The 27,179-nt window shown below is 48.2% G+C and overlaps 1 protein-coding gene across 3 annotated transcripts in view; it reads right to left on the reverse strand.

The window, feature by feature from the left end:
- FLNB (filamin B) overlaps positions 1-27,179 on the reverse strand; it is a gene marked incomplete at its 5' end in the record, with an annotated part of 75,443 nt that overhangs the window by 28,996 nt on the left and 19,268 nt on the right. For all 3 annotated transcript variants that reach the window (XM_082487782.1, XM_082487780.1, XM_082487781.1), the window contains 20 exons: positions 135-732; positions 1,369-1,631; positions 2,354-2,471; positions 4,625-4,794; positions 5,038-5,128; positions 5,704-5,864; positions 6,125-6,248; positions 6,597-6,740; positions 7,269-7,382; positions 7,743-7,936; positions 8,313-8,449; positions 9,002-9,128; positions 10,356-10,493; positions 12,210-12,407; positions 13,686-13,848; positions 14,658-14,735; positions 15,491-15,609; positions 18,746-18,893; positions 19,780-19,877; positions 20,867-21,115. In XM_082487782.1, coding sequence (XP_082343908.1) covers positions 135-732; positions 1,369-1,631; positions 2,354-2,471; positions 4,625-4,794; positions 5,038-5,128; positions 5,704-5,864; positions 6,125-6,248; positions 6,597-6,740; positions 7,269-7,382; positions 7,743-7,936; positions 8,313-8,449; positions 9,002-9,128; positions 10,356-10,493; positions 12,210-12,407; positions 13,686-13,848; positions 14,658-14,735; positions 15,491-15,609; positions 18,746-18,893; positions 19,780-19,877; positions 20,867-21,115 — 3,432 coding nt within the window. The remainder of the gene's footprint in view (positions 1-134; positions 733-1,368; positions 1,632-2,353; positions 2,472-4,624; positions 4,795-5,037; positions 5,129-5,703; positions 5,865-6,124; positions 6,249-6,596; positions 6,741-7,268; positions 7,383-7,742; positions 7,937-8,312; positions 8,450-9,001; positions 9,129-10,355; positions 10,494-12,209; positions 12,408-13,685; positions 13,849-14,657; positions 14,736-15,490; positions 15,610-18,745; positions 18,894-19,779; positions 19,878-20,866; positions 21,116-27,179) is intronic.

Raw genomic sequence — 27,179 nt, forward strand, 5'->3', positions numbered from 1 at the left:
CATAACGAAACACCCCCGTTCAAGGGTGACCATGGGAACACGCAAGGCTATTGCAACTTTTAATGCTCCGAATACTCTGTGCGGGATAAAGGACCGCAAGTCCTACAAACTCCGATAACAACAATTATTCTCACCTTTCCCTTCCACTCCTGGCCCAAACACTTTAACTCTGCTTGTGTCCACAGCTGGCTCCACTTTGACCCGGGCTGGGAATTTAGGCACTTGCTCTCCTCCGTATCTCATCTTGATCGTGTACATGCCAGCCGAGAGCGGCACATACGTTACGACATAGGTCCCATCTTTGTTGTCATCGATCTGGACCTCGGCTTTGGAACCAGTATCCGACACCATGTCCACCCGCAGGTCCCCGGGACCGGCTTCCGTGCAGTCGACGTTCAGCAGCCCTGCCTCTCCTACTTTACCACGTTCCAGGCCCGGGCCCGTGGCAACGACTTTAGAGACATCAAATGGCATTTCTATGTCTGCCTTAAATGGTGAACCAGGAATGTGAACTTCTTCAAAGAGGATGTTTACGAAATACTCCCCAGGCTTCGTAGGCAGGTAGGAGACAGAGCAGGTTCCATCGCCGTTGTCTGAGCATTCAATTTTAGCTTCGCACGGGCCTTCTACCGTCAAACCCAAACCTCCAGTTCCCGCCCCTTTGGTATCTATTGTGAATTGGGCTGGTTTTCCAACGAGGCCTCCTCGAAGACCCGGACCATGAGCTTTTACCTAGAAGAGAATACACAGTTGAGCTAAACTCAGTTTTTCATGCTCTTGCCAGCACAGACTGCCTAGTTAGACTTGTTTGTACATGGGATTCGATTAACAAGCTCTTAAGAAGACACAGAAAGCAACATCTCCTTTGCCACTCCTCCCAGTTTTACTGTAAAGTTGGTATCTCTCCTCCAAAGAGGTTTCTAGGCAAGGACAGTCATGCTGTCACCATGGCTGGTTTTATATAGCCATGGGATATAAAAGGTAGGAACACTAAAATATCTGCTGACTGTGCACATGCTTTTCTTGAAATCTATTTCCTTAGAAAGAAGCATCTCAGTTAATACAGCCGAGATACTCATGAGGCCAACTTCTATGAGGCCAACTTCTATTAAATTAGGAGCAATACTTGTATTTGCCACACTATGCAGGACACTTGCAGTACTCTTAATTAGTTCAATGTTTTTTCAAATACAGTGCTATAGGAATAACTTGCGTGAGTCACGGAGCCTGCAAAAGGAACGACTCAGTACTCTGGGAAAGGATGTTCCTGGGTCTGGTTTGGCCAAAACCAAGCCAAGTCTCATGCAATAGCCACCATTCAGTTTTCAGGTACGAGTTGATGTTACGGCCCAAATGCATTCACTTTACCTTGGAGGGGTCTGGAGGTAGCGTGGCCTCCACAGTGTAGGGGCTCCCCGGGATTGGGTTGCCATCATAACTCACATCCACCACGTACAGTCCTTCTTCCCTCGGGATGTACTTCGCAGTGCTGCACTCCTTACCCAGAACCGGTTCCACCAGACACGGCACAGCTTTCCTCATAGGATTGGTAATATTAACATCCAGTTTACCTTGCCCACCAGCTCCTTTGGTGTCAATTAAAAATTCCTGATCCTTCCCTACTTCCACTCCTGAAAAAGACGAAACCCATATTACTACATTAAGTACTCAACATCACACAGTGCTCCAAGAAATCTCTCATGCACATACCACCGAGGGAGCAAGCGCTGGCAAAGCCCTGCTCAGGCTGCATCCCTCTGCATGCAAAAAACCCTGCCAAACCAAACAAAAAATTAAACAAGCGCTTTGGTTAATTGCAGCTAGAAAGTTACAGTGCTAAACAAGCCTTTAAGACATGGCCTGACAGTATCAGAGGCTTATTTCAAGAACACAACAATATTTCACAGCCTTAAGTTCTTCCGCTTTTAGAAAGTAAAGAGACTGTATGAATGACATTCTGCACTGTAGCAGTTACATATATTTGAACAAACAGCCATCTAGCCCCAAGGAAACCAGATTTCACCAGCGCATGCCCAGCCTGCTGAAGAGTCCAGCTTTGTTCACCACAAGGGACTAAATCCCAACACAAGCTTTGTCCACGTTGCTATGTAATCTTTGAAAAAATAAAAATAAAAATAAAAAAAAAATCCAAATTGAAGTTCAGTCCCCAAGACGACCAGGTAAGTCAGAGTGGTCAAGTTATAAAGCTGGGGCTGGTTGATTCCCAACTGGAGCAAGTTAAAAAAGAAGTTTATTTTGCCCACTTCTGTTCCAGCAGAACGTGTCAGCTATCACAGGTTCAGGAGACACTTCAGAGACAGTCTACGGGGCTTTCCAGCCCAGAGGTACTTACTGTTTTCGAGTCCGTTGACTTTAACTTTGCTTAGGTCTAGCGGAGCGGCAACACCCACAGTGAAAGGGCTTTTAGGGATAGGATCACCACCGTAAGTTACCAACACCTTCATTGGACCCTAGTTGGAGAATTTACAAGTTAGCTCCGTTCCTCCCTTCATACAGACGCACTAACATCCGAGCAGTACATAAACCACTTCACCTAATTCATTTTTGCTGACCACAGCCAAACTCGGTGCTTTATGGACTCTCAAGCTCTCATCCCACTGCAGCCCTTCAAAGCATTAAATGCTTTTTATTTAATGCAGGAAGAGAGAAAAAGACAGTTCTTTCCAACATTTAATTAGACTATATTCAAGCTGCCTGGCAAAGCCTCCAGCTCAGGCTGGCTCCCACCCTCCCGGCACTCAGACCCGACAGCTGAATGAATGTCCCAGTGCTCCAGACCAGGTATCCCCTTCCACCGCACGGAGAGGCCGGGCCAAAGCCAAGCCTGCAAAGAGGCCGTATTATTACAGCATTTGAAATACCAGGGTTTTAAGCTGTACAAGTCAGAAAGATTAATGCTTTTGTGTATTTTGGCTGGAATACCGTACACCCATGGCAAACTCCAGCCCACGATGTGTGCTCCTTTTATTCTCTCCTACCACAGTCCATATTTTAGCTATATTCACTGTTTGCTTACTTTTCGCTCTTGGCCGGTTCAGCTCCCAAGTGAAATAATCATGGATGTTTCACACAAGCTAGTGAATAGCTTCCATGATTATTCTTGGTTGTTTTTAGAAAACACACACACGGGTAGCTGTAGCAACACCACAAGCAAGATAGATAAGGCTGAGTAAACAGCTTTAAACCAAGGCTCCTCTGCCGCTGACGCGGCCCCTCAGGAATTTAACTACCTAGTCTGTCCTCCCCTGGCTCTGAAGGGTCCCGAGTACCATTCAGAAGCCACTGCCTACAAACCCGAGAAAGACACGGTCCAGGAATGGCCCACCTGCTCGCAGCCTGGAGGGACAACAAGGCTACTCTACTGTGCAGTCTATTTTCATCTGGTCTTTTTAACCATTGCTTTCCTGCCGCTGCCGTCTGAGCATCTCCTGTAAGTCCATAGCTCCTCTGTGACCCAAAGTACTTCCCCCAGATGGGAGACCCAGGTGGGAAAGCTGTTTTGAGCATCCTGGCTTGTTTCACCACCGCTTTTCACATGAAACATCGCAATCTGGTACTGCTCACACACACATGCACTGAGTTCAGACGACTTTGCTCCCCTCTGCATACCAACCCTGACTGAACAAGCAAAAGCTTCTCCAAACAGGCACACCAAGCCACATCCTGAGATCATGCAACTGCTTTATCCAAAAACAAATGCTAGCTCTATGGTGCTTCCAAGAATGCTAATCTGGCATTATCAGACAAATAATGCCGCAGCCCTCCATATCGGTCCACTTCTATACAGCTACACTCAAGGAAGCCGGTGCAGATGACTGAGGAGCTCATGTGTGTGTTTGTTCAGCAGAACAAGAGCAGCAAAACACTTTCATCTCAGCACTACAGCACCTACATCTTCAGAAGTACATGAGATTCGGGCATTCTGGCACTTAATGGCCTTCTAGTTATTAGCCGCTTCCGCTTTCAGCTCTTTAACGGTGTTGCTAGCAAGCATCTGCCCGTGAACCAAAATGAGTTAGACTGAATTTTTTTCCAACCCAAGGACAAACCTCACACACGGACAAGTACTTTGACACATTTAATGCTTCCCCCCTCAGCACCGACTCGTTCCCCTTCCTGCCAGGGAGCTGCTGCGCCATCACCCAGACGCTGTGCTTTCTGCCCCTGCTCTGGTTCGCACTGCAGCTCCTTTGACAACGGCAGTTGCTGAGGGGCGGCACGCCACGGCCACCGCTTCGCAGGACCGCAGCAGCCCAGGGCAGCCGGGGCAGCAGCCAGCCCCGTTTCGGACCCCGGCAGGGTTCACCACCTTTCCTCTTCCACTGATAAGGTGTGGAATGACAACATGAGCTGTGCGCTACTGCTTCAACATCTCACTTGTGCCCAGGAAAGAAAACAGTGCTAAGCTATCAACAATCACAGAAAGCTGCATTACCGCTTTCAAGTCCCGATTGTCCTGCAGGCTTTAGGGATCCCAGGGAACAGGACACCCTGGCAAGATTTATCTGCTCATTCCTCTGTGCACGGGGACCAGGGAGGGAGGTCACGGCACTACGGCAACATGAGCCGTTCACTCTTGTATTCCTACAGGAGTCAGACCTACCTGCTGTATTGGAGTGTACCGAACGGTGTGGGAATAGTCATAGTTGTCAATGATATCCAGATCCACCACCGCCTCTCCCGGCACCGGGCTGCTGAACTGCACATCCAGCGGCGCTTTTCCAGCTCCCTTGGTGAACACAGTGAAGTGCGTCGGCTTGCCATTTTCCACGCCTGAAGAAAAATGTTAATTCTAATTTATGCAGAGCCCGCACACAGAAACTCTTCCCAAGAAGCATTCGGCACCTACAAAGCCCAGTCAAGCAAAACGCCAAGGGAACGGAGTCGCTTCCAATCGCCTGGCACCGCACCCCGCTGCATCCAGCGCTGCATCCCAGCACACAGCCAGGCAGTGGCTACCAAGCCACAGCCCCCCATAGTCCAGCACTGGCCACACCACCTCAACCCAGGTCTCACCAGTTTTGTTCAGCCCAGGTCCTTCAGCTTTCACCTTGCTGGCATCGTGCGAGGGGTCCACTTTAACTCTGAACGGGCTGGCAGGAATTTCCTGCAACAGAAACGCAGCTTTAAACATAACTAGGTCGCTCTTCACTAGCTGAAACTAGACAGATAATAATTTTAAAATACTCCTCCTTAAACTCCAGCACCATCTTGAGTAAAATTTCACCTCACTTGAGCACTGTGCTTTGCCTTACTCAGTTGTACCATTCAAAGTCTAGGGCAAAGTTAACTGCTGAACAGTTTGCAGGGGCCTCTCTCCCTTCTTTTTTTTTTTTTTTGTTTTAAGGACAACTTATTTTTATTCCCATGTTCCTTGGAGAGTCACTTAGGTTTTCTACCCTTTAAAAAGCAGCTTTGCCCCAGGACTGAGACCACACTCGTTATGCCACCCCAACACGTTACATGCTTGAGCCTCAGTGTCTCCAGCCAACCCCTCTCATTTGCTTCAAGTACTACAAAAGTGTTTTTAAAAACAGTGATCAGACAAGGTGCACGTGAGCTGAAACGGAAGGATCCAGCTGTAAGCCACCACAGCCAGCTGTGGAGTGGTACATGCCCGGGGATCGAAGAGCAGATAAACAGACCCTGGACACAACAGGCTTTGGAACGAAGATGACAAACCTCTCCTGCGAAAAGCACTTTAATAGTGTAGCGCCCAGCGGCAGGTGGTGCGTATTTCACTGTGAACGTATCATTAGCGTTGTGGATGATGTCGAAATCTATGTCCTCTTCCTCATCGCTGACCACACGAGCATCACACTTAATTCCGACACTGACATCGCCTAGGAAAGGCAAATGGAGGCTTTGCTACAGACGGTACAGACATTGGTAGCCAAAGAGCCTGCACATTCCAATTTCCATTAGTTGCTCAAGTCACCTCATTAATTGATGTAACAAATCACGTCACAGTTCATTGCAATGTTCTGCTTCCTGAGGTTTTTGCGTGAAATGAGGAAAACCAGCTTGAAACAGTACATAATCCCCCCCTTCCCTGCATGACCTGCGGTTCTGATGCCACAGCAGCAACCCAGCCTGCCTTTACCTTCTCCAGCATCCGTGCAGTCCACAGTGAAGTGGGTGGGCTCGTTCGCTTTTAGGCCAGTTCTCTCCACGCCAGGTCCAAATACTTTGACTTTCTGAGGGTGACTCCCTTGACCTATGAGGACCTACATGGATTCACAAGGGTCAGAATCACACATCTGTGTCACGCTCGAGATCACAGTCAAGTCGGAGCATTGCTTGGACAGAGGCTACAGGGAAAGAGTAGCAAGGTAAGAACTAATTGCCCTGACTCCCCCCAGGCTGCAGCTGGACTGACAAGAGACCTCCGACGTCTGAGCTTGTAAAAGCAGAAAGCTTTTTTCAAGTGGATAGATTACTAAAAAAAGGGAGCAGAAGGGCACAGCACCTTCAAGTTCACAGAAGGGTTTTATCATCCTAGTTGTAATTACAAGTAGTTGAGAGCACGACCATCCCACTTGTCTAGAACTAGTAATATCCATCTCTGTACTTACCCTAAATGGGCTATTGGGCACGTTGGCTCCTCCCCAGACAACAGAAATTGTATGTTTGATTGGTTTAACTGGCACATAGGAACAGGCAAACACACCGTCAGGCTTGCTCTTTATCTGGATATCGATAGGGTTTCCTTCTCCATCCTAAAAAGCAGTAATACAAACAGACAGTTCAGGCACTTTAAAAATGTTTGTATAGTTTGAACAGCCCCAAACTGTTCCAAAATGTGGGATTTTTTCCAGAACTGCAGCTCAGAAATACCGAAGAAACAGGCAAATTACACTCCTGTAGGTCTTCCTCAGCTAGCACTTGCTCATTTCTAACACCACCCTACAACACATATTTTAACAAGCTCGCCTGAGATTCACAGGCTCAGAGACACTTCGGGTGCTTCCAAATGACAGCTCCAGGAAATTACAGCTTGCTTTGCTGAGGAGACTCCAAGTAAGGAAGCAAAGCCATGTATTTCATACGCCAGGGAGAAGTCACCTTGTCTCGAGTGAGGTTTGCTGCCTGACTACATTACGCAGATCAAAGCACAGAGCTTTGACAGAATTACACAGGCCCAGAATTAAGCGGTGTGTAAGCGAGCAGAAATACTTAAGGCATTTTTCTCAACAGTATTAAAGACCTTTTGCTGAAGTTTCACATTGCTGCCTTTGGCTTTTTACCTGCGCATACATCTTCAGAGGTGCTTTCCCGGCGTCCTTGGTTTCAACTGTGAACTCAGCAGGATTGTTCACTATACAGCCAGTCCTCTCCAAGCCCGGGCCATAAGCCTTCACCTAAAAAAAGAAAACCCACCCCAAGAGTCTTAGCTTGCAGTTCAGAAAGAGAAGTAAAACTAAGCGCTTTATTTCTGAAGACCTTCCCCTTCCCACAAAACCCACGAAGCACGGGATACAAGTAGAGGCTAGCGTGAAAGTTGTGAATTTGGACTAATTCAGCAAGTTTTCATTACATTAAATCAAAACCACAACAGTGTTATTAGAAAAAGCTGAGTAATATCTGGCTGGAGCATGGCAAATCCAGAGCTTTAAGTAGAGGCAGCTTAAGAACGAAGTCTGTTACCAGAAGCCTTCAGAAACATCTCTGCTGTAGATGTCAAAGACATGCTACGCCATGGATGAGCTCTTATACACCACCTTATCCGGGTTGAAGTCTCCTGAAGCCGGTCGGATGAAGGCCATGTAAGGGCTGTCTTTTATGTCCTCATCATCGCACATGATGTGCACAGCATATTCACCGGGCTCTTTGGGCCAATACTTCACATCACATGAGCCATCGTTCTTGTCATCACACTCAATTTTAGCCTGAGAAGGGCCTTCTATTGCAAAGCCTGAAAAAGGAACAAGTAGGTTCCTCGTGTTAGGTTTGTGGCGGCTGCTAATTCAACACCACTTCCTCAAACCGCTTTTTATTAGCCATAACCACGCCTGATGCTCTCTATCACCCTTCTTCAGCAATATAGGAAATAATCCATCATTCCCTTCTGGATCTCATCCCGCAAAACCACAGATTAATACTCCCCATCACACGTGTTCCTGTCTCTAGGACTTGCTTTTGATATTCTGATATAAGTTTGTGTTTAGACCAACATATCTTACAGACACCTTTTTTTTTTTTTACTGCTGGGAAAGCTATTGTTTCTCATGAGTTCGTTGCTAGTGCTGTAATATATAAATATTTCAGGCAAACTAAGTGAAGTAACATACCAAGAGAGCCAACTTCTGTGCCAATGGACTCTACCACGAAGTCAGCTGATTTGCCCACGATCCCCTCATGCAGCCCTGGCCCCCAGGCTCGCACTTTCTGAGGACCTGCTTCATGACCCACTTGGACTTCAAAGGGGCTACAAGAGAAAACCAAAGCACGGGATTAGAAACGAGGACAAATACAGCATCCATGTATTCTTCCCCAGGCATTTTAATGAGGTTTTACATTGGATTTCCCAAATTAATAGAAGCTATCATGTGGTGGCACAGTGCCCAGCAGACTGTCTTTCTAGCAGAGAGGTCATCCAGCCCGTGACGTGCTTACATCTTGCACCAAAAATCCTGAGTGTCAAATATTTGGCTTGCACTGCTCGCTGTAGCCCTGGACACCAAAATAACAGATCCCTTCAAAAAAACCTCACAGCGAAGTCCAAGTTGCGTGATCCACCAAGTTTTATTACTTTTCATATTCATCATTTTGGGTTCAGCAAGACTGATGCGAATCACTCAAAGCTCTCCCAACACAAGCCCCCGCAGCCCTAAAACCGGCTGTAGATAAACTATCACAGCAACTGCTTGCCGTTAACTTTGTCAGATTTTCTTCGAAGGTCAGCATTGTTTTAAAAGCCCACCAACTACACAACCCACCAAAGGGCACAAAAACTCCAAAGAAGCTACTTCTAACTCACCTTTTTGGGATGTTGTGCCCACCCCATGTAATCGTGACAACGTACTTCCCTGGGGTAGCTGGATAATATTCAAATGCATATACACCATCCATAAAGCCTTTTTGTTTCACCAGCTCCTCCAAGCCCTCTGTTGAAAGATCAATTCAGCATTAAACTTAACAGCTTCCATCCTGCCTTCAATTACTCAGACAAGTTCATGTTTTCTAGTATTTATTTTAGCTTGCAAGAATAAATTTCTTCCACCAGAGAAAAAAAGGTCAGGTTATAAGGGAAGTTAGTTCTAGTTGCCCTCTAGGACAAAGACAGCAAACACTTCCAGAAGAAATACAGCAGAAAGTATTTTAAGTTACCAGACTTAATAGGTTCCCTTGTGTTTTATTTTCTTAGTCTGCAGTATGATGCATGTCATATGTTAAAACAAAAAAGCTTAACATTTGTCAGACTTTGCAACCACAAGTATGCAGGGAATGCCTACTTTTCATTTTCTTCAAGATGAAGAATTTAGGGAGAAAAAGCTTAATACGCTAAAATTTACATTGATACGTCTGTTGCTTCCCCCCCCTCCCGCCTCTAACCGCATTAAGCCACACAGTGAGAGCACTGTGCGCGGGGAGGAGGTGAAGGCAATACAATGCACCTTTTAATACCGTCCCAGCGCCTGGGGGGAGGTGACCAGCTCCCAAGCACAGCAGCTCCCCGATAGCAGCAGCACAGCCACCGCTGCTGGCAGCCACAGGAGCCCCATGCACGAGCCAGCGGCCGCCGGCGCTCCCATGGCCCCAGCCTGCCACGGTCCGGGCAGAGGGCCACATCCAGAGCTCAGGACACAGCAAAGGACCTGGGGATGGATCCTGGCAGAAGGTCTCCGTGTCAGCCCACATGTTCCCTCGACCCTCTCCTCCTCTGCTCACGTGCCTGAGCCTCCAGCACAGCCAGGAGCACTGCTCTGAGCCGTTCCTAACTTCACAAGAGCAGGATTTCCACCCTGCCAGAGACCCTGGAGTGTGCCTTGCTCCCACAGATCAGACGAAGATGCAATGCGAACCCATAAAGTTTGGAGGCTACAGCAGGCAGATATGTGGATTTTCTCAGTTTTGCTAAACAATATGCATTAAAATGGAGAGACCTAAACCCAGGTGTAATCTTACCCAGCCCTGTGGATTGCAACCTTTGTGCTAGACAAAAGGTACCAGAAAAACTCTCTGAAATTTGGTTGTTTTTTTTTTTTTTTTTTTTTTTTTTATGGGAATACAAATCCCATCAGTTCCATCAGACCATCTCCTTACTGCTCTTCCTTTCACGGTTTCCCCTTCTCCAAAATCCATCCACAGCGCAAATTCACCCAAACACTTACTCGGTCCCTTTATAGTCACTCCGAGATCTCCGCTCCCCGCCGCTCTCGTATCAACCTTGAAGTCAGCCGTTTCTCTCATGCGGACGCCCTTGGGCTGCAGACCTCTACCAGTGGCACGGCACGCGTTCGGATTGCAGGCTGCAAGGGAATTTCAGACATCAATTCCGTCTTTGATTCTCAACACACACGTAGCCCAGCCAGCCTGGCACAACCTTTAGTTTAATGTTGACTCAGGGCAACCACAGCTTAGCTTTCAGCACAAGTTTAAGGCTATAGCATTAAGGCCGGCAGACAGGAGTCTGCCCAACCGTTGTCTCTGTCCCAGGGCTTTTGGGCAGTAGCATTTGGTGCAGTCAGGCAACGCTGACCCCCTACGAGGGCCATTTTTTAGAATTAAAGCAAACACCCTGTTGCTTTCCCATTTGATGCCAGTTATCAATATAAAACTTTTACATGGCTATCACATACAGATATCCACCGTATTAGGCACAATCTTCTTGATGCCTTTCGTGTTGAGAGGCACACTACAGCATGGAGTAAAGTTTCCCTTTGCAGATAAGCCCCAGTGAACAGTATTACTGTGCTGTTCTTTCAGAAGCACATGACTGGAATAACTGCTATTAGCAAAAACGAGTTCCGCACGTGCTTTGTTAAGAGATGTCATGTCAAAACCCCCTGCTTGTTGCAGTTCACACGTCCAGAAGCAAAGCCATCAAGCCCTCTGCAAACCGTAGCAGCCATGGGTAGGGGCAGTAGGTTACATATGGCTGAGCTTAAGCTTACGCTTGACCCCTTTACTCCAAGTGCTTCTCCAGGCCAGCAGAGTGGCTACATAAATCAGCTAACGCGCACTTGTGAACAGTTTTCGTTACACAATCCTGCTATCACGTGGCCTTCAACTCCAGAGACCTGAAGGGTTCGAAGAGCCTTACAAACAATCACAGCTTCCCAGCAGTGTAAACCCAACATGCATTTCCCCAAAATATGCCATGCTTACAGCAGGAGCACAAGTCTGCCAAGCGGCTCATTAGGTTGTTTTTTCACTCGTTTCAATAGCTTACAAGTTTTACCCTCACCCCTGCAGTAGCCAACATCACTCCACGTCCTACACTGGACGGTGTAAGCGAAGACCGCATGCCATCTGCTAGCTCTGGGAACTCGGTGGGAGCATACAGGAGCGTGCCCAACATGGAGTGGGAACGGCTCGTGGAGCCCTCACACAACTGCGTCGGGCAGCTTGTGGTTAAGTTAGTTTCACTGACTGGGTCACACACCGCTCCAGTTCGCTTGCAACTTTCTTCCCCAACCCCCACAAAACCAAAAACCCATTTGGCAGGACAAGCTGCAGGCTAGAAGCTTACGAAGAGCAAACGTGACAGAGCATCCTGCACACCTCTTACCAACTATGAAGCCATTAGCAGTGAAGTCCAAAATTCCACAAATGGAGGGTAGCTCAGGAGAGATGAGCAGAGATCTAAAAGCGTAGGAGCACGTAAGGATGGAACAGAAAGCAAGTTAGGTGTCAGTTAAGGAGGAAACCAGTAAATATAGTCATTTGAGGAACAAAGGTGGAAAACAGCAAGACACTGCATAGCTGCATAAAACACTTCAAAAAAATACAAAGGGCAGCTTAATGTTCGGAGGTCTAGGCAGAAAGGAAACTCTAGCAACAAAAGCCATATTACTGTTAGAGAGCACTGTTTTACCCTGTGAATACCCAGGTGACCCACTGAATCAGGTCTAAGACGCTGAAAGGTACCGAGAATGTCCAAGGCCCGATTCAAGTATACTCTGTGATCACATCCAAGGTGAAAAGTGGCCATCTACATTTAGGTGCATCTTTAAAAAGCATACCCTCTCCGACGAGAACAGTGCAAGGAGTTTTGGGAATTGCCTCCCCAGCAAAAGTCACTTTGACAATGTGAGGACCAGCTTGAACAGGTTTGTAGGTGCAACGGTAGACTTGGTTGCCTTTGTCTTCTACTGCAACTTCAGCAAGGCTTCTCCCCTGAGGATCCTCCACTTCCACATTCACGTCGCCCACGCCAGCACCTGCAGAGGAAACAAGCCCAGCTGAGCCCTGGCTTCCCCACAGCAACACGCGCTGCGTTTAGGATCACAGCCAGCTGCCCGGGCTCCGCCAGCCGTTCCCTGCTGCCATTTCTAGGCACAGCTTCTGCTGACAGCAACCAGACATTTAAGTGGGGAGGGAGGCGAGACAGGATGGTGGCACCTCCGTGAAACCATCAAACTGGCAGGGCTCTGCTGCTCCATTCGCAGGGTATCACAACACTACAACAGCTCTGAATACACGTACAGCCTGGTCACCCCATTGCTGCCACCCTGCAGCACCTCTGTCACAGACCAGCCCACACCTTAACCAGGCAGGTCCATCTCTCGAGATCTGAAGTTGTTAGATTAAGAGCTCGGACAATGTGCACGCTGGTCTGGACGAGGAGCCTTCTCTGCTGGGCTACACATATTCGCTTTTGTTCAGACACCTGCTCCTCTCACGTTTTCTTCAACTCATCATGCAACAAAAACAGTTTTCCAGCCACTTTCAGAGGCCAGACATGTCTTTACATGATTCAGACCACTCCCTCTCCCAATTAGAGGCTGAACATTACACTTCCCCTCACTATAACCACATTTAATTTTCCTTCTAAGCACCCTCAGGCAGAAGGCAATTTAAAAATATGCTACTCAGCATATTTCAGTGTTAAAACACTTCAAGTAACTGCTCTAAGTAGTTTCGCATTGTTCTAAATGAATTAGCATTTGTAGCATCTTATTGACTCGTTCCTCTAGGCTACAGCATTGGCCTAATAGCAGCCATCAAGCCACGTGATGGAAGTGCCCTAATGAAGATAGTAGCCCTCTAATAATTACAAGAGAGGCTGAAACCAGTTTGCCATTGAAGTATGAGCTCAAAGTAGCACTGCGGCAGATTCTTTCTGCAAAGCTAAATAGAGAACACATTAAGCGTTTACAGTTTACTCATAGTTCATCCTTCAGAGGTGGGCATTTCACATCCCCGTTTAAAATGAGTCGGGGGAAGAAGCCAGCCAGGAACTTGCCTGCTGCCATTCAGCAAGTTCATGGCAAATTTCTGGGTAATGCTTAGCACCTTCCTGCCCCAGCCCAGCTCCATACTTCACGTGTTTTGTACACAGCTGAAGCCTCCAGAGCAGCCTGGCTATTATTTCACCTCTGAATTTGATGGGGCTGCAAATCCTCATCCACTTTTCAGGTTGTTTATTCCTCCAAGGCTTAGGTTCTCCTCACGTTTGAGGAAACTGCAGGATTTCAGCACTCGTTCATCCTGCTTACCTGCTGTGTAGAGGTCAAAGTAGGTAGGCTTGTTGGCGATGTTCCCTGTCGCCTCCAGTCCCGGTCCCTTTGCTGTTACTTTGCTCGCATCTCCCTGGGCTTTGTCAACGTTGACTTCAAACGGGCTCTTTGAGATGTGCTGCCCGGCAAACAGGACCGAAACCTAGAGACAGACAGCGTCAGCTCCGACACACCGGGCAGAGGCAGAGCTCAGCATCACCGCCACATAGCCAAGCACAGGGTGAAGTGCCTGTGTTCCCAGCACAGAGAGTCTACGCCTCAGAGGCGAGAGAGCATCCATCCCACAACCTTCATCCTGTCCATGCAGCGTAACTGCTGGCCACCTCCTTAAAGTGCTACTGTGATCACGGGGCCAGACCCACCAGCGGGGATGCTCGAATCTGGATATGCCAATAAGGGGCAGATCATCTTTCAGCAATGAAGTGGCAGCAGAAGTTGCATTTATCTCTCCAGGCTGGCTGTGGGGACCAGCCATTCAGGCAAGCGCCAAGCAATGGCATCACCCATCATAAACCTGCTTCTGCAGGCACCTGGGGACACAGCTGGGTGGGGAAACCTTCTCTGAAAAACCCCTATGGTGGACAATATCATCAGCAAAGAAATGCCTTATAGAAACAACCTGGTACTTTCCTCTGCGACTGTGTGACAACCCACAAAACTGGCTTCATGAGCTGCAAGAAGCAGCCCCCAGTGAGAGGAGAGCCAGCTGTAGCACTTCATCCACAAACACCCACGCGCTTTCACCCAACACACATCCCCACCCTTGAGAAGGGGGCAGCCCCATAGCCCAGACTGAGGACCAGGGCCACATCAGGTTACCTGTTCCTCGGGATGCCCAGAGTGGCTATTACGCCACCAGTAAACAGCCAGCCAGCCCTCAGGGGCTCACGTTAACAACCAGCAGAGCAGCTCGTTTAGCAAGAAAATACTGGTCATTGACCCACAACCTACCTTGTGAGGTCCAGTAACCCTTGGCACATACTGAACTGAATAGGTCTTGTTTTTGTCACTGGATGGGGTTATCTTCGCCTAGGAGAGAAAGCACATCCATCGTTGAGCTGTGCCTACGCACACCAGCCTAGGACTTTTCTGGGTAGCGCTTGGTACTGCAAACTATTTCCAGAGTCAGCAATTCAGAGACATGTTTCTGTGGGAGCAGGAACACTTGCTACCTTCTCTTCTCACATGGAAAAAAACCCATTGATTTTGTCTTTACATGAGACAAAACAAGCTACCGTCTCCCCACCCCAGCCTTCTCCCTCGCTGTTAATTGCTCTACTAAGGCAGGCCAAAACTGAGGAGACGTCAAGTCCAATGTACAGCTGTATTTTTCTGGAATGTTGTAACATGATCAAGTGGAGTACTTGGATGAGAAGTTTCTATAAACATTAAAACCAGCATTTTAACTCAAAATGATTCATGGCATCTAAATAGCTGCTTTAGCCATTCTTGCAGAATGAGTAAGGGCAGACAGTGATTTAGTGATGTGTGTTATCTAAAAGCATGTCAGAATGTACTTGGCCAGTCAAGCTAAAGCACCGCAACTACTGGACATTGGAGTTGTTGCTTAGTTGCAGATAGTGAGGATTTTTTCAAGTTCATCCAGTAAGGCAATTACGAGGAAAAGCTTGAGGCTTGCATTTTTGTTAAGATTTTTTTTTTTGCAACTTCTTTCTATATTACTTACCTGTTAAGAACTCAGTCGTGAAAGATGAAGGCTACTGCAAAAACTTCAGCGTTCAGACCAGCTTTACTTTTCCATGCACCATATTGAACATACATACCTCCTCTCTGTTTCCTTCCGGATCCTCTACGAAGACCATCAGGTCTCCCTGCCCAGCACTGATGGTGTCTACTGTGAAGATGGCAGGCTGCTTCACCATGTTCCCATGAGGCTCAATCCCTGCAAGGCGGAGCAGCACATTAGCTGTTGCTACAGAACCCAAAAGCTGGTGCAGAACCCACAAGTTGTCCAACCCGCCCTCACACACGAGCCCCCAGCACCAGCTGCCCCCGGCCGCTGCGTGACACCTCTTCACCAGCTGCCCAGAACACCACGCTCATGAAAACCCCTACTTTTATACTACATTTCTAAAAAGTGGTTGAATCACTGGCACTCAACTCCTCACAGGATCGCCAGTGGACTCGGGAACCCAGCTGGTGTCTGGTTCCAGGTGAAAGCAAGTCACCCCGCTTGCCGGAGCAAGGCCCTGAGGGTCACCCCCAGAGCTGGCGAGTGCCAGCCTCTGACAGCACGCGGGGCATGTCCATTAGTTGCTCTTTAGGAGCTGCTCTGCTTCACAGGGGTAAATGCTGCAACGGCCCTGCACTGTAGGAAGGGCAACCAGGGCGGCAGGAGAGAAATTTTGGGAAGCCTTTTGGTATTACCTTAAAACCAAGGGTGAAAGACTTACTTAAGCAAGACAGTTCTTACCTATACTGTCCCATTTTACTCCATTTTCAGAACTCAGCTGTACGGACATTGCTCAGATTTATTATTCTTTGAAAGCTGCTCAAACTACTTTGCCAGAGTGAACACTGTACAAATGGCATGCCGGAACCTCTTTAAACCACAAAAATCCTGCAATTCAGTGTCACTTTCATTTAACTTTCAGTCAGTTTCCTTCTTCCTCAGCACAGGGCCTGCTAGAGCGTGCATTTACCAGCAGGGTTTCATCATCTCCCTATACTTAGCCCCAGGTCATGACACCTGTCATGGTGGTGTCAGACTGAGTGGGTGGAAGAACTTCCCAAAGTTGCTGGTTCCAGACTAGCCCAAACATATATACCCTTCCTTCCGAGGGAACTTCTCCTTGGCTTATTCATAAAATCATGGGCACTACTGCTCCACAGCACAATTAGTGGAAAGTGCAACGTCTGATAGATTATAAAGGAAGTGGTTGTGAACAACAGAATTCCTGAAGTTGTTTATCTTCAGAAAACAATAACTTGAGAGCAATGCAAGGAAGATGGTGTTTTGACTAGGAAATCTGAGCATTCTGATAAGGTGTTAACAATTGACATATTCATTCTTTCAAACTAAGCCCTAGATTATCATCTAGTTTAAACAGCTATAAATTCGCTCCGCGTATCTTCAGTCCACCACACAAGCATTAGGATATGGTATTCGGGTTAAGTATCCCTCCTTCTGCAAGCACAAGCAGGATTCCTTATCCTCAGACGACAGCCTCAGCCAGGGCAGCATTAGTCACAGCACTTTCTTAGCCTGCATTTAATCCTCTAGGTTTTACTCTCTTCTCAGAGATGTGCTTTGCCTGGGCAAATGAGAACTCCTACTGCGTCAGTGCTGATCTGCGCTATTGCGTACTGCACCTCTGCAGGCTCACTGCACACCAGGTCTACACACGGCCACCCCAGGAGTAAACCACCGCAGCGTCCAGGGCGATGCGCTGCAACTAAGACTCATGTTGGGAGGTTAGGAATAACTTACTGCAGTACATGGAAAAACGATAATACAAAAAAGCTAAGACCGACCAACTCCACACCTGACCATCACCTTTTTCTGGAAGCGTCAAGACCTCTTATTCATTCGTCCAAAGGACCCTGACCAGTTTGGCAGTGAGCGCCTTGCGGTCAGAGTCACCTTTCGGTTCTGACATACCTTAGCAGTCAGAATTGTCAATTATATTTAGTGACTCTGTTTTGGCAATTAACTTTGGGAAAACACCAATCTTTCAAGAAGAGCCACTCACCCTTTATAATTTCTATTACAATGGGTCCGGAGCACTGCAGCACAAAAGCAGACAACAAAATAATTCCATTTTTTGAAAGAATAAGAACATGACTAAAGCCAGACTTGATAGATTGAGGCAGGCTGATGAGTCATTTCCACAGTAAGTGGGTACAGGTAGTCCATGTATTTGGGATCTGACAAATGGGTCTACGTATTGTGGTTTGCTGTGGAAGGCACCAATGAAGGACATAAACCCCAAGGAGGGTACGTGCTAAATCCACTTGTGGCTATTGTGACCGCTCATCACTGCAGAGATAAATGTGTGCATTCATTCCACTGGTTAAGTTTCAATGGAAAATCAGGTTGAAAAAAAAAAACCACACACATGAAAACCAGAAAAAAAAATAAGGAAGGTTTTGTTTCTTTCCATTATACTCTCATACACCCAATTCTGAAACCCACTAATTCTAAAAATCTTGAAGGATCACAGCTGGCCCCACATCTACAAAAAAAGACGGAATGGAGAACAAAGCGCAACGTGTAAGTGACTTCTTGCTACACACCAAGCACATTAAAAGTAAAAATCTGTTATTCATTTAGTTGTGATTGTACTCCAACCTAGAGTAAGAACCACCTCAGAAGTTACAGGAATTATCCATTGAAAAGGTAAGTTAAAAATATGAATGCCTATGGATTTTCACATAGCAACTGGCGTAACATCTATGGACGAGTCCTTCCAATTAGCAAACACAGCCTTTACAACAAAAGCTCGCCACTATTCAATGTTTGAAGGGTTACCAACCCACCTTTGTGCACATGCAAACAAAGTATTCACACCTACCGATCAATTCAAATACCTTATTTAAAATTAGCTGACCCTAATACGCATCTGCCACCAAGCCTGGGGAACTGCGGGCTCTGCCTCTGCAGAGGGCCCGCTCAGAGATACGCGCCAACGTAACGAGGTTTTTCCTCTTTGATGGAGTGCTCTATCACAAGACACACTCACTGCTAGCTCAGCGACTGTCAGCAGCGATGCTGCTAGCTTAAATTTCACACCAAGGTTGGTGTAGCCCCGTAGCACGCTACTTCTTCCAGCTGTGGACTGCAAGGTTGGCAGCTTGCAAAACAGGTTCAGAGACTTTGGGGAATTTACATGTTAGAACTAGGAGTGTCTTTTGGACTACATCCACGTATTTCTGAAACTAGGCACCACACCAAGAGCATACAAGTGAAACTTTGAAGTCAGTTACAGTAGGTCTGGAGTTCAACATAAGCAAAAAACCCCACCCAGCTTTCTGAAGAGTTAAATGCTCTGTGCAGCTGAAGCTCACCGAGTCCTTACCTCTGCCATAAGCCCTTGCTTTCTTTGGATTCAGTTTGGGTTTTAAAGGAGCTCCTGGTTTCAGCTTGGCTTTGGGGAACTGGGACAGGTAAGTCATTACAGAGTGCTCATCCACGTCAGGGTGGATAATTTCTTCAGGGGTAATAACCTGAAAGACAGTGCAATTAAGTATATTGTACCGCTGCTTGGTTACCGCATGTCAACACAGAAACAGAGCTACAACGCAAGAGTCTTACATTTCAAAACTCCCGCATGCTAATGTGATTTCTTACATTTATTTTCCCTTTGATACACGCAACATCATTTGTTATCTCACAGCAAGAAAATCAAGCAGCTCATTATGGTCCAAATGTGGTTTGGGGGCTTTTTGTGCCTTTCGTTGCAAGGGGTTCTCAGGAGACCATGACAAACTCAACGGTAGCGAGGCAAGACAACGGTAGCTATGTTGCCCTCAAAAAGCAACACGGGGATAATTGAAAGAATTAGTAATTCATAATCCTGTGTGCTAAAGCTCTGTAGTGCAGCGCTTGCAGAGTGAAACTTGTGACCAGCCTCTTCTCCTGCTCCCACGACACGAGCTGCTGCGACAGCTTCAGAGACTTCAGTGCTTTTGTCCAACTTTATCAGCGTGAAAACAACCCGGTTTGCAAATATATTGTTCCCTGCATGGAAGTCATCTTTGCAGGTGATTTCTGAAGCCAGTGAGATTTTCTTCCGTGGCATTCAATGCAGCAAAACAAACTCACTCCCCGGGCTAACAAAGCAAGCACATGCACTTTTTCCCCTACCCCAGACGCTGCACCACCAGCTGTCTTCAGCGGAGACACCTACACAAGATCTTACAACCAGAGCTCTGAAATGTCATAGTGCGGTTCGTTACAATTTGCCTTTTCTCAGGCCGTTTCACCCAAGTAAACTGTAACTTTTGGAAGCGTCCAATCAACTTCACCTGCTCTCCTCAGCCTACGGGTCAAGCTAGTCACGAGTCCAAAGCCGCCCGCCGTGCCTCCCGCCGGCGGGCCGCACCGCCTTACCTGCGGCACACCCAGCCAGTCGTCCGCCTGCTGCATGGCTTCCCGCGCGTTGTCCACGGGTTTCTTCGGGTCCCAGGTCTCCCAGTCAGGGCACAGGCCTGCAAGCACGTTTCAGTTGTTAGGCATTACCTGCAAGGGAGCTTCCCTCGCTGAAGAAGCCAAGTACAAACTCCACAGCCACTTGTTTTACACCGCCCCACGGAAAGACGTTCAGGGTGTCGCAGAAGTAACCAAACCAAGGTGAGCACGTGCTGCTCACTGAAACGCTTCCGAGACAACAACCAGCATCTCCCCAGGCCCTCCCGGCACAGGCAGTGACAGCCGGTTCAAAGGGACTCCCACCCACCTTGCCTATCAGCTACGGATGTATAGCTTTTCAGTCAGCCACGCAACTGCTTTAATACTGCTTTAAATTTAAGCCGTGCAAGACACGGCTCCAATTCAGCACAAACACATCTCGCCCTCCTTTATGTTTCGCTGGCTCTCCTGCAGCAAATCTGGAAAAGCAAATTTCAACGGCTTGCCACAGCACCCCAGATTGCGTTAGATGAACGCCAGCAACCGCACTCACAAGGCTGTTTTACAAAAAAGGTGAGGAAACGGTGCCTTTTTCACACTTCATCACACTACTCGCTTTAAGTAGCGCAGCCTGCGCTTGCTGAACGCCGGCCTTTCAGGTAGTGCGCAGCTTCTGGCCGCTCTGCGCTCCCTCTGCAATCCTATTTCAGGAGAACACACGAAGCCTCCTGCTGCGCCCTGAAGTTGAAAGGTTGTTGGCACTCGCTGTGGGAACAAGCCTTTCTTGCATTTAGGAGCCAGCATTTGCGCCTTTGTCCCCGGCACCCAATACAAAGCTCAGACCTGGCGCCTCCAATAACGCAATCGCACATTCTGCTTTAGGCCAGTATTGCTCTCGGCCAAGTCGTTTACAACTTGCTGCTTCCCACAGCTGGCCTCTTTGGACTCAGGTTGAAAGCCTTATTCCCGTCTCCAGCTGAGCAGTGAACACCTCCTCCCATAGGAAGAGCAGAGCAGCCGCAAGGAGAGCAAGCGAGGAAAACACTGACCGTCGAAGCAAAGGACGTACCTGGAGCACAGCTGTCAACAAGAGCCCCCAGCGCTTTGCCATCTTGCCAGTTTTGATTGAAGTTCGTGATTGGCAAGTAAGGAATTTTGTTCTGGATCCAGCCCAGCAGCCTCTGCTTAGGGGTCTGCTTCTTTGCATCATCATCACCTTCATCCTCCCACACCGGCATGGAAATGGAGTAGTGGAGGATAAGGGTCCATATCAGACCAAGGATCAGCTTCAAGTTTCCATCAACTATGGCTTTACTATCTGGAAGACAAAAGGCATACATCTGATTATTTCCCACCCCAAAGGAAAGAGGCATGATTTTAAAATACTGTGCCTGCACTCGTGCCCAGGCAATTAAGGACAAGAGAAGCGACCCAGGTCACCGTAGGCACTTGCTCAGGCAGTGACACCATTCTTCACGCCCTGCACTAGACAGGAGGAAAGAGAGGAGTCCAAAGACTTGGTGTTCTCCAGCCGTCTTGAGAGCTCAATGGTCTCCAAGGGTCGTGTGACTTGCCCTTGAAGCTTTACAATGTTAACCTTGGGAGAACTGGCAGTTGAAGATGTCTGGTATTTCACATTTGGATGATAAGTGCCACCTGGTATTTCTAAAGGCATTTGTATCTTATGAAAGAGGCCAAACAGCACATGATGGAGTTCACAAGAACAGCATCCCAATGGGGGTGAAATATCCTGGGGCATACCTACAGCAGCATTTAGGAAACTGCATTTATATACAGAAACGTGCCTCCCCACAAACAACCACAGTTTGCATTTAAAATGGTAGCAAAAAAAAAGTGCTATATGATGAAGTCCAGCAAAGTCAGAGTTTGGAATGTCTGAATATATGACTACCTGGGTACAAACAGCAAAGCGGAGTGGAGGTCCATGGGGCATCCTTTGCACCATCACACTCCTGCCTGCACAAAAAGTCACCCCTTCACACTACAAATTGAGAGTTAGAGGAAAAGGAAAAGCCAACTCTGGCAACACCATGGCACACTTTAGTCTAGGAGAAGTTTGTCACCACAGCGGCCACGCTGCAGCTCTACTTTCGGACACACCATGCAGCTGAGCTTAAGGCTGCTGGGCATCAAGATCAGACTGTCGTACAAGCTGTCTGAAGGGGCAGGATATTTCTCTGCATCAGTTTGGCCTTATAAAGTGACCTCTACAGTTTTGTGAACACTCTTCCAATTCACTTGGGCTTTAGCGAGCCACCGGTCAGCTGCACTGCCTTTGAACTTGTCGCTGCTACTCAGCCTGCAGCATCCTTGTAACAGCTCCAGTCTGCCCAAGCTCAACCAAACCAGGGTTGTTCTGCAACGTTATGGGATGGATGCCCTCAGCCTGACTGATCCTTTCATTCACAGCAACACGTTACAGCACAGCATTTTTCTGTTCTCTCCTCCATTACAATGAAAACTACTAAAGAAACCTTCTTTTCAGCCAACAGAAGTTACAAGTGAGCTGGAAGCTCTTCTCTGCTCTCCAGCTGCCAGAACAGATGCTGGAGTAAAGACAACCACAGTGGTGTAAACTCACTTTCACGCCACCAAAATGATTGTACAGGGATCTTAATGAGTGTTCAGTACTTCTGATGGCCTTCTCCAGTTCAGAGTGTATACCGGCAGAGTCCTCCAAGCCAAGCCTCACCATGCCCAACACCCACTGGCCATGCTGTACCTCTTCCTCTTGAGCTACAGAGACCACAGTGGCAACGCATATCATCTTATCAATACCAAAAGATCTCCTGGCTTTCAAAGCAAGTGATTATACATAATAGTGACTGAGAACAGTAAGCACCAGGGTGTTGTTCCCTTTAACCCAATGTTCAGGGGAGGTGGTTAATATTTACGTGGTTTCACAATAGGGCGGTATGTCCTGAACAGATAATACTGTAACTTCAGACCTTGAATGGCATTTGGCCTTTCTCGATAGTTAACATCTGGTTTCTACTCAGATTTTATTTGTACCGGATTTTTTTTTTTAACATCAGTTTTGACTAATCTTACAGGATTATGATAAGCGTCTGCCGCTTGACTGCTCACTGCTGATTTCACATCCAGTCTGAGATATACAATAGATAGCTATGAGATGATTAAGCCCTGCTGGGTTTTAATTACAGGTTCCAAGGTGAAAGTCTGCATCACGTAAGCAGTGTGTCTCCTAGCGACAACTAAACAGACGGTCCCTGCTGTTTCCCATTTCCCCCTCCTTCCAGCCGAGCTGCAAACCGGCCAGGGGAGGGAAGATGCTCCCTTACAGCCCACTAGGGAAAGCTTTCTTGAAAGAAAGTGTATCGGAGCTGAAGGAAGAGCTGCATTTTACCTAAGAGAGAGACCCCCAAACCCTGCTGGCAGGCTCACCATGGCACCCGAGCTCTGCAAGCTGGAATTAAGGGCTGGAGTGTGCGAAAGCCAGACGGTCGGTGCGAGCCCCCCCTCCCTGCCTGCTCCCCATGCCCGCAGCACCTCCATCCTGCGCCCCACGGCAGGACCACCCGCTCAGCACACCACCGGCCAGCCCAGCCCAGCCCAGCCCAGCCCAGCCCCAGAAAGGCCCCCCCAAGCTTCAGATTTATGCTGACATCGGCATTTTTACTGGAGTGGACACAGTGATGATTTAGTATGCTACAAGGAAACTCATCCCAGAGAGCCATCCAGCACTCCCGGGGAGGAAAGCCAGCGGGACAGAGTCACATCGCGCACACTGCTACACGCACGTTACTCGAGAGAAAGAACAGCCCGTTTCATATTTACAGCACATAAACAATATATGTGGACGCACTGCGGTCAGTGCGGCAGCAACCGTGTGCTCAGAGCCCCCTCCAGCGCCCCATCGCCACCTCCCAGGGCACGGCTGGGCAGTGGCCCTTGACCAGGGGAGAAAGAGCCTGCGGACAAGACAGCTTCCCATTGATAACAAGAATATCCCAGCTCATCAGCCTCGTCCAGAGAGGCCGGGCGCGGGGCCGCTGCCCCCAGGAGAGGAAAAGGTCACCGCAGGAATGGGACGGCTCTTCCTGCCCGGGGCTGGTGCCATCCCCACGACGGCGCTCTGTTAGCGAAGTCAGCAGGCTCTCGCAGCCTCCTGCCTTCCTGACAGGCATAGGGATCTCATGATGTAATTTTTTCCAAGGAGGGCTTGTCTGCTTTCATTTGGGGTGGGGAAGGAGGGAGGGAGGGAGAAGAACTCCTGGGCAGGACAGGAGACCTTATCAGCACCCAGCAGAGCCGCCCGGGCGCCATTCCCACAGGCGCCCCGCTCCCAGATACAGGGGATCCCACCGGCAGCTCAGCCCCGGGCCGGCATGGGCTCATGATCTCTCTCACGGTATAATAGGACCCTCCAGGTTCAAGAAGAGACCAGTCCAGCCCAAAGCAGACTTAGCTTCCACGCGCTGGTGTGAAGCTCATCTCTACCCAAGTGTTCAGCCTCTCCAGAAAAACCTCTGCTTTGGTGCTGCCTTCTTAATTAACTGACTGAAAACCATTCGGTGTATTCTCTGCAAGGTCTCTCGGGCATTAAGACACGAGTATCTGTTAACAGGCCCTGCGCAAGGAGCACAGAGACGGTCCAGAGAACCCCAAAAGCCGCTTAGCACAGCTAAATTCACAGGCGTCCCCCACCAGCTCCCAGTGCGTGCTGCCAGCATGCCAAGATTTTGAAACGGTGAAAAAAAAAAAAAAAAGCAAGCATTTCCAATGACAGTCAAGCACCAACAATCATTATTGCAGGAGCTGCTGCGTACCCCAGCTCTGCTGGCTTTCCACTGGATTCCCCTCATTCCCCGCTCTCCGAGACACATTTTCTGGCCATCCCAGGCTGGAAAACAGATCATAGGAACAGCAGATCTTGCCACACCGCTTTCCTACTACGAACGTTACTTCTAGGCATACTTCCTACTCACACAATCTATGCTTTGAAGCTTTACAGAACCTTTCAAGCTGCGTGTCTCAACCACTCCTCTGGAGCTTACAGTAAATCTGCAGCACGGAGACGCACACGCGCGGTCAGTGCTTCAGAAGGACAACATAAGTGTGTGGCCCCACGAGGATGTGTCCTCCACCGCCGGCAGCACCAGCAGCCGTGTTCGGCGTGCAGCTTTGGTCAATCAGGTAGATGGGAACAAATTGTTGTCTTTCAGCTGAAACGGAGATTGTGTGTTTACTCCATGGCACTGGGCGAGTTCCTGCAGGTTAAAGGAGCCCTCTCCAGGCAGGAGACAGCCACCGATCCCCGCCTTCCCGCGGCGCGGGGGAAGCGAGCTGTTGCATCTCATCCACCAAGATAATTTAGCAGGGCTGAAAAAAATCCTCTGCAGCACCTTTGTAGACAGCTTTAATGTAGCCTTTTTTGGAGAAAGCGTGGTCATCTGCAAAATTTGCTTTATTCACGTTACAATGCCTACATTAACATCCGCACAATGCACCTACACGCATGCCAGAGCACGCTCGCTCACTGCTTCACCGTACCTGATGGGAGATGTGTGCTTTGGAGACCAAAGTTCCCACAGAGCTGAGTCACACCACCGCGCCGGAGCAGGATACCTGCTGACAGCCATTTGTCCTTTCAAAGGACACATTTTTATGAGGAGCCCAGGCATAAAGCAGGAATCCACGGCTGGAGTGCCACAGGACCTCTCGCCTGCCCTGCACCAGTATTTAGGAGGGCTTCAGCTCAGCTGGAAACACAGGTGACCAGTTTTAGAGGTGCCATCTAGAACAGCCAAAGGGTGAGGGTTTGGGGTTTTTTTTGAGTTTTGTTTTGGTTGGTTGGTTGTTTTTTTTTCCTCCATTAGAACTCAAGAAGTTTTGGGATGTTACATGCAAGTCCTGCTGATAGCTGCAGTGTCCAACTTTGTGAATGCTGTTAGATGACCACTTTTAGACAGTCTGCAAGTTATCATGGCTAGCCACATGGTTCAGAACCGGCAAGAAACAGAAACACTCAAGTCTGGCTTTAACAGGAACCTTCATTCCCACCTACACGGTTCAGTGTTCGTTTTAACTTTAGCTACCCCAACTCTTAACTCACTTTCCTCCTCTAAAAGGGCCCGATGGCAATCCAACATCAACAAAACAGCAACCGCCGGGGAGCAAGACGCGGCCCTGGCTCAGAAGCCATGTGCAGGGACAGGCTGCAGCCAGCCCGCCGCCGAGAGCTCCTGGCCTTGGGATGCCCATCAACGGGACCCACACGCTGACGGCTGGGGAAAACCTGCCAACCGGACTTAAGCTGTTCTGCAGAATCAACACCAGCATCGAACAAGCAAGCCCTCACTCTCCTGTAATAAAAAAAATTTAAAAAAAAGAAAAAGAAAAGCCTATATATAGCCTACAACATTAAGTTTTATGGAGGAGTATCCTGCTTCTTAGTCAGCTATTAGGATTTAAGTGGCTGCCTGTTAGGGTGAAGAGGAAAACAGACTGAACCAGAGCTCGTTTGCTTCCCCCATCACACCTCTGAGTCTAGATTGTAATTCTTATCCTTTTATTATCCTATTAACTAAGTGGCAACCGGCCCAAAAAATGGATTATGGCGATTCCATAGGCCGGCAGTACACGCCACCGGTCTCAGTATTGAAAAGGAACCAAGTTTTAACTGCTCAAGCTGATTTATAATTGTTGCTTTATACTAAATATTAATATGATATGTTCGACTTGGACTGTTAATATCACACTCCTTAAAGCACAAAGGCAGACGTTAAAGCGCCCAGCCTTCAGCCAGCAGCGTGACCAGCCTGAGCCAGCAATGTGACCATCTCCAGACAAACGTGTGTAATTTTTACAGCTCGGGCCACAAAAAACTTCCCAACCCAACCTACCAAGTGGAAAACTGCCAATGCTGCAGAGCCTGGTCCTCTGTATGTGTGTACTTGCTCCAGGAGCAAGCGCCAGCACTGAATCCTGGCATGGATTTGAAGCTTGCAAATTCATCTACTCCAGGAAACATCCCTAAATTCTACCTGGAACGGTGTGCCATAGTCAGCAGGATGGTAAGATCTCTCACTTCTTGTTGGCTCTTTAAATAGAGCTGCTTTAGGGCCTTTAAGTCACAATATCTGTGACTAAGTAACTTCAGCATCTTTTGTCTTTAAGCTAAGCACCTACAGCATGTTACGATTCAGTTTTAGGCATCTTCAGAACTGTAAGAATATTAGACTCACAAACCATCATCACTCGATCTCAAGAGCTAGTGCTGCAAGAGAAATTCCCGTGACCTCACGCATCTTTCAGGACAGCTTCACTTGTCCTTCTTGGGCTTTTTCCCAGCCCAGCATACACCCTTTATTTCAGTCGGCTCTATACTGGAAGAAGGA

The sequence above is a fragment of the Vanellus vanellus genome (assembly GCF_965231255.1).
Source record: "Vanellus vanellus genome assembly, chromosome: 9".
NCBI classification, from domain to species: Eukaryota; Metazoa; Chordata; class Aves; order Charadriiformes; family Charadriidae; genus Vanellus; species Vanellus vanellus.